The sequence below is a fragment of the Octopus sinensis genome, linkage group LG3 (genome assembly GCF_006345805.1).
Source record: "Octopus sinensis linkage group LG3, ASM634580v1, whole genome shotgun sequence".
Classification (NCBI taxonomy): Eukaryota; Metazoa; Mollusca; class Cephalopoda; order Octopoda; family Octopodidae; genus Octopus; species Octopus sinensis.
The window spans coordinates 89,800,866-89,815,256 of record NC_042999.1 but is presented as its reverse complement, the minus strand read 5'-3'; the positions used below and the strand labels follow the sequence as shown (position 1 = coordinate 89,815,256).

Sequence of the window (14,391 nt, the reverse complement as noted above, 5' to 3'; positions counted from 1 at the left end):
TTTTTTTATGTTATATCCACAATTAAGGTTGTTTTCAGTGAAAGCTTGCAGAACTTCATAAGTGCCAATCCTTTACCAATATTCTTTGCAGTAATTTAAGAGGAGATGGTGCAATTTCTGTATTCACATCTGTATTCCCAGTTTACCTTGTTCTAAGAATATCAGCCCCTTGTTTGATAAAAATTGTATTTCTACCTTTCTTAAATCACAGATTAACATTCACAAATGTGTGAAATAATGAATCATAACATCAGAATTCTTATTGCCAATACTTTGTAATCTTAACCTTTTCAGCACAAAGAACAAAGAAAGAAAACATTTAGTTAACAAGGAACATATAAAAAGAGTCTAACCCATCACTATTATCCACCGACTCAAAGACTTCTCCTCCGATTGTTTCACTGTCAGGATTAAGGCATATCTCTACCATGTTATAAAGGGCAGAATTACTCCATGTTGTATCCTTGCGAGCCATGTTGAAGCTTTTTAAAGCAATTGTTGAAGAACTGATTAATCTGAAAATAGGGACCAGAAAGCAGCAGTTTTAGTAACAGGTGATACTTTATTAAGATAGTTATTTATAATAGTCAATTCTAAAGCAATAGACATTTGGTTGCATAGCTAAGCTGTTTGCTTCCCAGCCACATGGTTTTGGTTCAGACTCAGTCTTATTCTCTGAACTGCAGGATCCTATCTCACTGCACAACCTATGAAAAGTGGATGTTAAATGATGATGACTGTTCTTATATAAATAAGTCTGTCTTCCATGTTGGAATAGGCTGGATGGTTTGACAGGATCCAATGAACAAGAGGACTGTTCTGGCATAGTTTCTGCAACTGGATGCATTTGCTAATGTCAACCGTTTTACAGAATATACTGGGTGTGTTTTTCAAGATACCTGCACAAGTTTGATCATCAAGTAACATCACATACACATATATATGGACATGTGTATGTGTTATGTGTTTGGTGCCATTTTCTTTTGCACTGAGAATGCTTGGGCAGCAGTGACATTTGTTTATGTTTCACATGTCTTGCAACTTAGTGGTTTAACAAACACCAATAGATAAAAGTACCTTACTTGAAAACAAGAAAGGCATCCAGCAGTAGAGGACTGCTCTATCAAGTGTCATCTAACTCATGCCAACAAGGGAAAAGAGGAAAGAAAGTTCTTTTAGCTAGATTCCAGAAAAATCACAACATGTAGCACAGTAAATCATTATAAGTGCTGACACTTCTTACCGATTATACAGACCATGACAAAAATAGTAACCAGCTTCCATTTTCGCACATGTCAAAGCCTCTTTTATAGACTCCAGGAACTTTGGCACTTCATCAAGTTGCCCATTGCATTTCATAGCATCAATAAGTTTAGCAAGAACTTCATAATTATCTGCAAAAATTTAACAAATATTTATTTTAGACTTTTGATCAAAGATATAAACAGGCTAACCTAGAATTAAACTATTAATTAAACTAGTTCAGCTAAGCTGGAATTAAACAACAAGAGAAAGGAAAGAAATTAAATATTTTAAATAATTTAATTTTAGAAAACTTTTAGATATTGCAAAGGTCTGTATAATTCCTTTGATGAGTAACCACAGAATTATATTTTCTTTTCTTGGGCACAAATCTAAATTGTAAGGGTGCCCTAGTGATAGGATGTACCTTGGTTACCTTAACTTAGGCAAAGGTTATCTTAAAAACCAGGTCAATATGCTTTCATTGTACTGAACACTGTATTGTATCCAGCCAATAACCTACTATCCACTATTCATTTTATTATTATGATTGAATACTTTTGTTCACTCATAATTTCATTTTCTAGGGAAATATCTTCACTTTTTTGGAAGAAGAGAAACTTTCACTGTATTTTTGATAATGTGAACACTTAATTTAACAAAGCCTGAATACAAAGAAGCATTAGACAGTAAATCAGTATGTGTTGTATTTCATTTTCTTGTTATCTTTTAAATGTCTGCAAATTTTATTCTTACTTTACATTTACTTTTTACATTTATAAATGGCCTCCTATGAAAAAGTGCAAGTGTTTTCCTTGCTTTAGCAAAAGAGTGAAAGTGTATTTGAGAGATATATACTATTTCTAGCAGGTCAAGTTACTGTATTCATTGTCTTGACACTCTAGTATTTTATCATTGCTGAGCCCTTGATCATCCCTATTTGAGGAAATTTATGATGAAAGACATTTTGTCTTTTATTCAAACGAAACCAACATGTGCCCATGGAGATTTGACTGCTTTTCTAACAGTTTGAGTAGCTACATGAACGTTTTCTTATAGGCTCAACTTCTTGTTTTAATACTATTGCAAAGTTAAATATGTAGTCTCACCTGGTTTCTTCTCCAGCAGCTGCTTATAATGTTTGATGGCCTCTTCAAAGGAATTTTTATAAAAATATACATTTGAAAGCATCTGAAATGTTAAAAAATGAAATAAAACCATCACATTTACATTTAATTAAATTCATTTTTCAAAGTATGTCATGCTTGAATTATGCAACAGAAGCAGCTCCATAACAAAATCTCTATCAATATAACTTACTTAAAGTATGTGCTGTTGAAATGCCAAAAGCTGTGGATTTTTCTTGGGAAAAATCACTTTATAGATGTATTGTGTAAGAAAACAATATACTTAAGAGCTAGGCAAAATGAAATCACCCTAGAAGTGACTGTGAGAGCAACAAGATACATATTTTGCTGTTATGGTTTCTCAATGTCATACACACATGTTACTTCTGAAACAAACTAAAGTCTTTACTATAGAGTTGCCCCTATTGCATAACTCCAAGTGAAAACAAATTGGCCTAACTGCATCTCTTCTAGAGTAATTCTGTTCCTAACTAAGTGTGCTATAACTCTTCATAATTTTCATAACTTAGTCCAACTATTTGATGCTTCTGTAATTGTCATTCTGTAATGTATTTCCTTTTCCCAAATAGCAGTTGATGCTATTAGTGCTACTCCAGTCTTAGAGTATGGTACTTTCCTATTACCTGATTGACTATTCAAGAGATGGCACATGCTCTACTTTGCTAAATATTTTCAGCATGTCAGTGATAGTCCAGTTATTTTCTCTGTCTTTATATTCTTGTGTTTGTGACCATACTGCCATCAACATTAACGGCTGGTCTTTCTGTTGGGTCAACTCAAGTAGACTTTCTTCCTCCAATGCATTCTCCTTATTAAATAACCTCTCATAATAGCATTTTCATTTCTTTATCCTTTTAGCATCAATAATGATAAGTGTAGTGTGTTATCATTTCATACACAATTATCCCTTGAGTCTCTCTCTATAGTACACTACCTTGCTATCAAGACCATCTCATACCTCTGATCTTCACATTGCTGAACATGTTCCCATTCTTCTAACTTTCAGATTCCCACTTGCTAAGTACTCGTCACATTGCTATTTGATAATTTTGGCACCCCTCACTTTTCTGGTTTTTTCAAGTTTGCTTCTTTGCTTTTTATGGTTCTATCTACAGAACTATTCTACCATCCTGTTATTTTGTGTCTTGTAGGAACTTACATTAATCATTGATCTGGTCAGTTGAATATGGAAACTTCCAGTTTTCCTCTCTGTTATAAATCTTTATCTCATTCTCCTTCCTATCATATGCATTAAATCATTTTTAGAACCAGTCAAAGGATCTTTCAGCTTCTATGCTTTCATCTTCAGATGGATTTGAGCCTCTGAGTCCACATAATTCTTAATCTTTAGTCACTAATACTAGTGTATGTTATGTAGTATATTGTTCACCAACAGGGTAAGACATAGCAGTTTCAACCACCTGTCTATTTTGTTTCCTGGCACATATGAAATGTATGTAGTTCGTGTGTTCATCTGGTTAGTTAGTTGCTGGTTGGTTTTCTGAAGCTTGTGTTGAAAATAATTACAGTAGTTGGGTCATAGATCTTCAAGAACTTTGATTACTCCTCATTTCTTAAACCATATCCATTGACCCCTATGTACACAGAAGATGCCATCAAGGTTTTGCTCAACATGTCTGCTAAAATTGCCAGCTGTAACAATGAAACCAGTGTCATTTGTAATGAAAGTGGTCAGCAGAACAGTCACAAAAGTGGTCCCCCTGTTCATTTGCCAGCCCTGATTGTGGTACAGAAAGATGAAAGTTACCACTGTGTTATCCATAGATATCTTATGCTTAATTATTGTATCACTGACTGACTATTTTAATTATTTTTATTTATCAACACATTATTTCTTTACCAACATTAGGTCTGTTTCATCAAATCTGTTGATAGTACTCATCCAGGATTTTGGCTTATGTTAGACATGGGGATCAATCTGAGGCACTGAAGAGAAATATACACATCGTTCAATGTCCACTTTTCTATGCTTGCAGATTTTCTCTGACTGGATGTCCTTGATTTTTTTAAGTAAGGTGAAATTTTTCTCCATGGCTAGACATATTTTTGCAGAGGATTAGAAATGAATGACACCACATGAGTGATGGTGGCACTCATTTACAAGTAACAGGTCAAGATAAGACACACACAACAGCCTCCTTTCAGTTTCTGTCCAAGATGACACACAGTGGAACTGAACCCAAAACCATGCAGTTGAAAAGTGAAGTTCTCAACCACATGGTTTCAATCATGCCTGCATACATGAAAAGTCCTAATATAAATCCTTCAACTAATAAAATGGAAATCTTAATTTTTTTTTTTTGCTTATATTACTGTTGTATTAGGTGATGTTTATGTATCAGTATTGCCACAAACACCACATACAGTTTTAATGTCACTGATCTTCTAATTCCTCCAAATGACCCAAAATTAACAGAATATAAAGACTCACCATAGTTGCTGCAACATTGTCCTTGTCTTTTTTTAACAATGATAAGCACTGTGATTGACAGCTGTCCAAGTCTCCAGACATAAGATAAACTTTAGCTAACTCCAGCATAGCCTACATAAATAAAGAATTTTCAGAAGTTACAGCCAGTACATACTAGTACATACATACAATCAGTTTATAATAGAGATAAAGCAATAGTTTAGTATAACAGAAGGTACTCTTTCAAGAACTTTTAACATCTACCCACAAAGCTAAAAAGCTAAACATGAAAAGTAATAAAAATAATTAAAGATAACTACATTGTAGTTCGCTTGAAGCAGTGTAGTACAGAAATAGAAAATGAAAAGGGAAATAAAGAAAGCCTCTAACAATGCAGAGATTGGTGTGAATACACATTTCTTGGATTGCTTCCTTCCGAAGATAGGATTTTGTGCCTGAAATATAAAGGTTTTTTGTAATATATAGAAGCTATTTTCATTTCCTTTTTCTTTCATTTTCTCATGAAAAATAAATGTAAACTCAATGCATTTTGTTATGATGGAAACCTATTGCAGTTTTGGGTATAGGCTTTTATCAGAACAAAGAAAGATAACAAACAAGGAAAAAAATTATTTTAATCTTAGGAATATGGTAATGATGAAGGAATGGGTAGATGAGCATGTGATATCTGAGTAGAAGACAGGAGAGATGGATGGTGTGTAGAAATGTTGATTACACTATATAACATGATTTTTGTCCCTGGGTAACAACAGTTATTTCCTATTTGTTTACTTCTAGAAAGTATGAAAAATGGCTAACATTTCCTTCAAACTTTGCTTTTGTTACATTTATTCAAAACTTCTCAACACATAGCTATGATTCTTCCCCATTACTCTTGCTCAGAGAAGCACATATTGTCAGCCACTAAGCAACATGCTCAAGTGGTTAAGGTCAAGTAACTGACAAGCAAATCTGTGGTACTGAGCAGAATATTTGCTATAATGATATTACTGCTTCAGCAACTCAGCACTGAATCTGTCTGAAATGTAATGGAAAATAGGTCAGTTTCAAAACATTGATGTCCAGGTTACAAAAGCAAAGTTTGAAGGGAACAGCAGTCATTTCCATTGATTTCTAGATAGAAGCAAATAGGAAATAGCACATACTGACTAAATACAAAAAAACAAGAAAAATCAAAATTTTGTTAAACAGTGTTATAACATAAAAAAAGGAAAAAAAACTAGCAGTGGCAGAGTTGATCATAGCATATGTAGACATGTGTGTAGTGGTGAGGGAGTTTAAAGAAAATGAGTATGTAGTTATAAAAAGAAATGAGAAAAAAAGATATGATGGAAAATAAATGGTCGTGGACACTAGAGGAAGAAAACACACAGAAAGAAAATCAGTCACTTTTCACAAAAAAGCCTAGTGAAAGAGAAACCTTGATGCTGGAGTAAACCAACGACAAGAAGTGGTGATTATTCAGCAGGTTTATGTGGTCTAGATTATAGTGTTGCACATTAAACAGGTGCTCTCTGAATCTGTTAATCAGTGGACCATTTTCCCCTGAGTGTAAAGCATTATGAACTAAGCATTTTGTATAATAAATATTGTACAAAATCCTGGAGATACAGGTGAAATGGTCAGCAATTTGAAAAGCAGATTTAGAACCACACAAAGTTGGATTAATATAAATAAAACAACAGATGTTACCATGGGTGCAAGAGAAGATGAATGTTCTAAGGTAAAGAAACTACAAACAACAAGATCACATAGGTTACAATCCTGTCTAAAAAGAAGGTAGTTTGGAAAATGAAACATTACTAAGTTACATAGTTATATTGAAGGACAAAGAACAATAGTTCTCAATTTATCAAAGACAATCACAGGTTCTTCCAAACACCAATCTATCAAATTATAAAATTTTTGTATTTTATATTTTGGGAAATGTGATTGCAAAGATTCCAACAAACCAATCACTATGTCACTGTATTGGTGAAGTGTGAGTGACTTTTCTTGGTGATGTCTATATCCTTCACTAGCATTAGTAAGAGACATAAAGTCAACAAACACACACAATATATATATAGGGCAAACTTCCACACAGTTTTCTCTCTCAGATTTCCCTTACATGGTATTGGTGAATTTAAAGCCAAGATGGAAGACACTTGGGATACCCAAAACTGTGTGGCCATTGTGCAAGCTTCTTAACCAGACAGACATCCTTGCTCTTGATATTAAATGAAAGTACTAATATCCCCACTTATATGAGAATAGCAATAACATAAAGTAAATAAATGAATTACATTCACAATTGTAAATTTAGAAACACATGGTGTGCTTGTGTGAATGTGTGGGTGTGTGTGTGTTGAAGTTCTGTCTCATCTAAAATCACAAATAGAAAGCTTTTCAGACATACCTCCACATCTCCATCATTAAAAGTAAGCGCTTCGTTATAGAATGACATTGCTCTGTCACTCTCCTGCATCACAAATGTATGTTTAGCTAATTCACAACAAATTCTGCAAAACAAATTATTATTTTAAAATCAAAGGAACATTTTAGGATATTTTAAGCTTCATAATCTTCTAAAAGTTCATATTTTATCATAATTCATCTTCCTTTAAATAAATCTAAAAGATATTTCTATTTAGATGCAGGACCAAGATTTAGTTAAACTGTCTAGAAAATTGTGGAAAAGATATTAAGAAGCAAAAACAAAAATAATGATGCAAAAACAAAAATAAAAGATTGTTAATCCTGCAATTTATGTATCTAGTTTACTGATGAAAAAATAGAAATAACTATGTGCCCTGATTGAGCAGATACAGGAATGGCTTGAGCTAGTTCCACCTCAAAGAATTATGGGCCTAAGGAAGAAAGACATTAACTCATCTTTAAGCTTAATCATACATACACCCAAGTAATTACATAAATGTGAAACAAGGTGGGAAAAAAATAGTACTTGAATACCAGAGGTAGAGTAATGTGCTTTATTATTAAACACTGCAAAATCATAACAAAAATATCACAAAAACTGCTACTCAGAGTTTCCTGTTCCTGTTCATCTTGATCACAACTGTCTGATGAACAGAAACGTGAAACTCTGAGTAACAGTTTTTTTTGTGATATTTTTGTGAAGCTTCTGCAGCTTTAATAATACAGTGTGTGTGTGTAGTGAATTTTATTCAGTTGTAAGAAGTGCTATAAGTTGTAACTTTATTATGAGTTAAAATGAAATTAGAAAAGAAAGCATGTTAATATAAGAATTAAGAAAATGTTCAATGATGGAATAATTACTTTGTAATAGTCTGTCTTTGAGAAGCTACAGCATCGGGTTGTTCAGTTTGAATCCTTTGATAAATTCTAGGGAAAAATATAGTAATATCAATTTAACTCAGAAACAGAAATAATATGAAGAGCACATATTAATTGTAGCTGTAAAATGGTCTGTTTACGTGAGTGGGTAGCATTTGAGGAAATCCACTTTACTGAGAATTTTATTTTCCACATATACATCTCAAGTGTCCAGGTGGTATTTTATTTTCTGTAGAATATCAAAAATGAAGGACTGTATATTCAAAGGATACAGTTTCTTGTTATAGTAACTACCAACTGACACAGTCCCTATGGCTTGTATGCTGAATCACCCACAAAGAGACCAGCAATCCCACTCAGTCCAACTGAGAGGAATGCACACAACCAATGATAAATGAAAGGGAACAGTTGTCATATTTCACCTGAGAACACCTTGATCACTTCTATTGTGGCCAGCACCAGAACCTGCAAACAGTAATAGACTGACTAGTGGAGAAAATGCAAAATGACTATATTGCCACATTGCATTTTATATAATAAATCACAGGCGCAAGGTGTTTAGTGAGTGTTTTTTACTATTGTGCTTTGTTCTTTTCTTGTAGCATAACTTGTGTGGTAAAGTAATTACTCTCTTTGATTATCAATAACAGAACATGAATAATAGAGAAGTCAGTTACAAAACTCCTTTGTTCAGAAATACTATATATCACAATAAATCCTCCAACAATGTACTAACAGAGTAGATCGAAGAGGAGATAATTACAATCGCTGAAACACTGGGTTATTTCCTTTGAGTCACTCGTGCATGAATAATTGCCCTGTGTAACCAGTCACTTGATCAAAAGCACTGCAACTGAAAATTGACAATGATTTACTTCTCAAAAAAAAAAAGACAGTTCCTGAATTGGTCCCCATTACTTTGTTATCTTAAAACAAGACAGCAAAAACATCAAACTCTAACATCACTTGACATATCAAGCCATCTTGTTTCCTGCTTTGTTGGATATTCAAAAAATCCATTTAAAATCACTGTGTCCAAATATTAGGATCTTGGTGCAAAACCATAGATTGGAGGTAACAACTATCACAAAACATATATATAAAATGCTACACATACACATGCATGCACACACACACACACACACATTCTTAAAAATGCAACTGACTGTATTGAAGTTTTACTTTTTTTATTAAGAATTTATAAAGTCCAATTGTCTGTGCTCGCAGGAGTTGAGTGAAATTCACTGAAGTAGATTTTCTATGGCTAGATCTCCTTCCTGTTGTTAACCCTCACCTGTTTCCAAAGAAGGTAACAGTTCCACATGCCAAACATATTTTCATGGAAGATTGGAAATGAAGGGCCCCATTTGCTTGACACTAACACTTGTTTGCAACTGTCATGTAACGTTGAGATGAGGAGACACTAAAACATATACACACATACATGTATATGCAACAGGCTTCATCCAGTTTCCAGCTACTAAATCCACTCACAAGGTTAATGTTGGCCCAGGGCTGTAGTAAAAGACACAAGGTGTCACACAGTGGGATTGAACCTGAAACGGAGGCAAACTTCATAATACACAACCATATCTGCACTTCATATGATTTTATGACTCAGCAAAACTTCAGCAAAAAATAGAGAGGAAGTTCAGCATAAAAGAAACAATTATACACAGATTTGCACATACATGCACAAAGGTATGCTTATTTACTTACTATACACTATGTTGCATATTTTATTATAGGAAACCACTTACTTTATTTGCAGATCTTTAGCTTTAGAGAAATATAACATTGCCGCTTCATTGCAATGTATTTGTTGGTATAGTCTGGCCAAGAGAGCCATACAATTAGCATGAACAATCATGGTATCCAAATCAGAATCTGATGGCAGTCAATAAATAGAAAATGAAGATTAATCACAATGGAAATGAAAAGAAATAAAAAGTCAAGCATTTATTATATATAACTGTCATATTTATTAATTATAAAAGTTCTGGCGTTCATGCTAGCGGGGTGCAAAGAGCACCATATGAGTGTGATCATTGACAGAGCGGCTAACCGTCTTCCATACCAGTGGAACTTAAAAGGCACCATTCGCGTGTGATCGTTACCAGCGTCACCTTACTGGCACTTGAGCCCCGTGCTATTAGGGTATTAAGAGCACCATCCAAGCGTGATAGTTGCCAGCATTGCTTTACTGGCACCTGTGCCGGTGGCATGTGTAAAAGAATTGAGCGAGGTCGTTGCCAGTAGCGCCTGACTGGCCCCATGCTGGTGGCATATAAAAGCACCCACTACACTCTCGGAGTGGTTGGCATTAGGAAGGGCATCCAGCAGTAGAAACTCTGCAAGATTAAGATTGAAGCCTGGTGCAGCCATCTGGTTCGCCAGCCCTCAGTCAAATCGTCCAACCCATGCTAGCATGGAAAGCGGACATTAAACGATGATGATGATGATGATGATGTGGTGTATTGAAATAAGAAGCTGGAAATTTTGAAGGCATTTGTATTCATCTTTTCACAACTACAGTCATGATCATTGTTTGAAATATTTCAGAGAATATATGGCAATAAAAAACACATAGATAGTTAAGGTAAGACCAGACATCATGGTATGTTTGGCTTAAGTGTTTTAGTTATTTATAAGAGATATCATCGTCACTACTACAACATCATTTAACATATCTATTTCCCATTCTGGCATGGGTTAGAAGGTTTGACAGGAGCTGGCCAGCTAGAGAGCTGTACCAGGCTCCAATTGTAAGTTTTAACATGGTTTCTAATGCTGGATGCCCTTCCTAATGCCAACCACTTTACAAAATGTACTGGATGCTTTTTACGTGGTACCGACACCAGTGCTATTACATGGCACTAACACATGCGTGGCACCGGCATGGGTGTTTTATGCGTGGTGCCAGCATGGGTGCCTTATACATGGCACTAGCATAGAATATGCAAAATAACTAAGGGCTACGATATGTGGCAATCCAGTGTAGATAAAGCAACTCACTAAGTAAAACATATGTAGCAACATTTCTGATAATAAAGGACATCCAAGGATATAGTCTGTTATAAAGATCATCATTTAACATCCATCTTCCATACTGGTGTGGGTTGAATGGTTTGACAGGATCCAACAAACTAGAGCATGGCATCAGGCTCCGGTGTCTGCTTTGGCATGGTTTCTGTGATTGGATGCCCTTCCTAACACCATCCACTTTAAGGAGTGTACTGGGTGCTATTTTCAAACAAGTGAAGTTGAGAAGTAGCTTGAATGACATAGCCTCTTCAACTGAGTGGGGTTTTAGTAGAATGGGGAGAAGTGAGTTAATGCTGGTGTTGAGAGGTCAGGTACAGACATTTTACAAGATAAGAGATACAAGGCTATCCACATCACACAATAGTGGGTGGAAGTAGCTGGAAGGAAATGAATCTAACACTCATCTTGGATTAGGAAACATTCAAGGAAACCAGCAGGATCTGTCTCAAACAATGTTAGATTTTCCTGTGGTGTGATCAACCTGGTGCCTTTTTGATCAGGTGTTAGAAGACATGTCATCTATTGAGCAGAAACCTTTATCATGCCAAGTTTATTGTGCAGAATATTCTCAACTCTCACAGAATATGCTATTTGATTTATAGTCAATCGCTTGTTACCCATCACCATGTGGTGAACTCAATCAATATTTTCCTTGTGGTGGCAGTTGCAGGATGTCCAGACCTTGGGTCATCTTCAAGACTATCCCTTCCTCCTTAAATTCAGTTGCCCACTTTTGCACTGTTGATAAAACTGGAGTGTGATCCTCTAATGTAGCAACCATTCACATGAATGTCCTTGGGGGCTAGACCCTTTTTCTGCTGGTACTGGATAACACCATGATGCCAAATTTTGTCCATTTGCAAGAGACGCCGCTACTAGTTACAGTTGAAGTCTTCTTTGAACAGTCAGATATCAATTTACTTGGAAAGAAATAATACAGTTATTCATAAAAAGAGTTGAAATTAATGCATGCAAGATTTCACAGCTCTAGCATCACTGTCATAGTCAGCCTATGAACTTTTCAGCCCACCCTCATATCACCAGAGGCAACAAAAATAGTTTTTTTTTTAACAAAATGGAATAAGCCATCAACACATGACATTCTATAAACTTTCTTGAAATTATTGCTGACAATGCAGACCATCAGTAGATTCTAGTATTTTGGCTTTCCGTTAGCAAAATAGAACATCAAAAAGGAAAAGAAATATGCTAAAATTTGTCCTCAATGTGGATGCAATGGATGAAATTTCAGATCAACTCACATAATATATCTTCTTCTAACACATGCTTAAGTATCTTCTCTGATTTGTCATATTGTTTCAAACGAAACTGCAGCTCAGCAAGATCAATGCTAGAAAACCAAACAAAGAACAATGAACAGTGTTTATAATACTAAGTGAAAACTGGGTATATTAGAAATTGTGTTTGTGTGGATGTATGTCTTTGTATGTGGGTTCAAATATATATATCATCATCAAATGCTTGTTTTCCATGCTGGCTTGGGTTGGACAAGAGCTGGTAAGGTTGGGGGCCACACCAGGTTCCTTTGTTCTGGTATGGTTTCTATGGCTGGAAGCCACTCTTAACCATAGAAGCCATACAAGAACAAACAATGGAGCCTTGTGAGCACCCCAACCTTACCAGCTCCTGTCAAACTGTCCAACCTATGCCAGTATTGAAAACAGACATTAAATAATCTCAAATATGGACCTAAAATATTGAAGTAAACAAAAGATGACTTCATACCAAAACTGACTCTGATTTCCAGATCGGATTGCCGCTTCATAGTAAGTCACAGCCTACAAAATTGGAGAAACATAACAGTAAATGCTGTTATTTAGCCCCAAGTGAATGGGATTGAGCAGATTTATGCAATGACAATGATGATTAAAGGGTAAAGGACTAGACAAATCTGACCTATAAAAATAATGCAAGATCAAAAATGTGTTAACAGCACTTACCTTTCCATACTGATGAGTTTTCACCAAAGCTTTGCCAATCTTATGTGCAAGAGTTGTGTCCTTTGGATTCATTTTCAGTGCCTCTTCATAAATATCTATTGCTTTGTCAGGCTGACAAGAAAGATATGAATATTGAAATCATTATTATCTTCATCAATATCAAAAACATCAGCTTCTCTCATCATCATTATTTAACGTACTCTTTTCCATGATGGCATGGGTTGGACGGTTTAACAAGAACAGATGAGTCAGAAATTCTGCCAGGTTCTGTGTCTGCTTTGGCATGGTTTCTATGACAGGATGCCCTTCCTAATGCCAACCACTTAACAGAGTGTACTAGCTGTTTTAATGTAGCACCAGCACTAGTCTACATTTGCAAAATAATGTCAACTAATTGAGATCATCATCATCATCATCATCATTTAGCATCCGTTCTCCATGCTAGCATGGGTTGGACGGTTCAACTGGGGTCTGTGAAGCTGGAAGGCTTCATCAGGCCCAGTCAGATCTGGCAGTGTTTCTATGGCTGGATGCCCTTCCTAACGCCAACCCCTCCGTGAGTGTAGGGGTGCTTTTACGTGCCACCCGCACAAGTGCCAGACAGAGCTGGCAAACGGCCACGAACGGATGGTGCTTTTACATGTCACCGGCACGGGGGCCAGGCGAGGCTGGCAACGGACACGAACGGATGGTGCTTTTACGTGCCACCAACACGGGGGCCAGACAGAGCTGGCAAACGGCCATGAAACGGATGGTGCTTTTACGTGTCACCGGCACGGGGGCCAGGCGAGGCTGGCAACGGACACGAATGGATGGTGCTTTTACATGCCACCGACACGGGGGCCAGACAGGGTTGGCAAACGGACACAAACGGATGGTGCTTTTACGTGTCACCGGCACGGGGGCCGGACAGAGCTGGCAAACGGCCACAAACGGATGGTGCTTTTACGTGTCACCAGCACGGGGGCCAGGCGAGGCTGGCAACGAACACGAACGGATGGTGCTTTTACGTGCCACCGACACGGGGGCCAGACAGGGCTGGCAAACGGCCACGAACGGGTGGTGCTTTTACGTGTCACCTGCACGGGGGCCCTGATGTTGATCGACCTCAATTTGGTTCTGCTTTCTGATATATGTATTGATTTGGTTTGATTTTGATTTTGACTGTTCTCACTGGTCTTGCCGGGTTTTCTCAAGATAGAAATATAAATCCCAGAATGAGCAACAATGCACTTTTTTGATTAAG

The 14,391-nt window shown here is 36.3% G+C and overlaps 1 protein-coding gene across 1 annotated transcript in view; it reads right to left on the bottom strand.

Moving 5' to 3' along the window:
* The window catches only part of LOC115209300 (tetratricopeptide repeat protein 21B), a 69,385-nt gene that overhangs the window by 21,351 nt on the left and 33,643 nt on the right, over positions 1-14,391 (bottom strand). Inside the window, exons 21-30 of the mRNA XM_029777637.2 lie at positions 13,146-13,256; positions 12,931-12,983; positions 12,447-12,535; positions 9,900-10,026; positions 8,122-8,187; positions 7,241-7,343; positions 4,843-4,953; positions 2,352-2,433; positions 1,244-1,394; positions 354-515 (exon numbers count right to left, since the gene is read on the bottom strand). Coding sequence (XP_029633497.1) covers positions 354-515; positions 1,244-1,394; positions 2,352-2,433; positions 4,843-4,953; positions 7,241-7,343; positions 8,122-8,187; positions 9,900-10,026; positions 12,447-12,535; positions 12,931-12,983; positions 13,146-13,256 — 1,055 coding nt within the window. The remainder of the gene's footprint in view (positions 1-353; positions 516-1,243; positions 1,395-2,351; positions 2,434-4,842; positions 4,954-7,240; positions 7,344-8,121; positions 8,188-9,899; positions 10,027-12,446; positions 12,536-12,930; positions 12,984-13,145; positions 13,257-14,391) is intronic.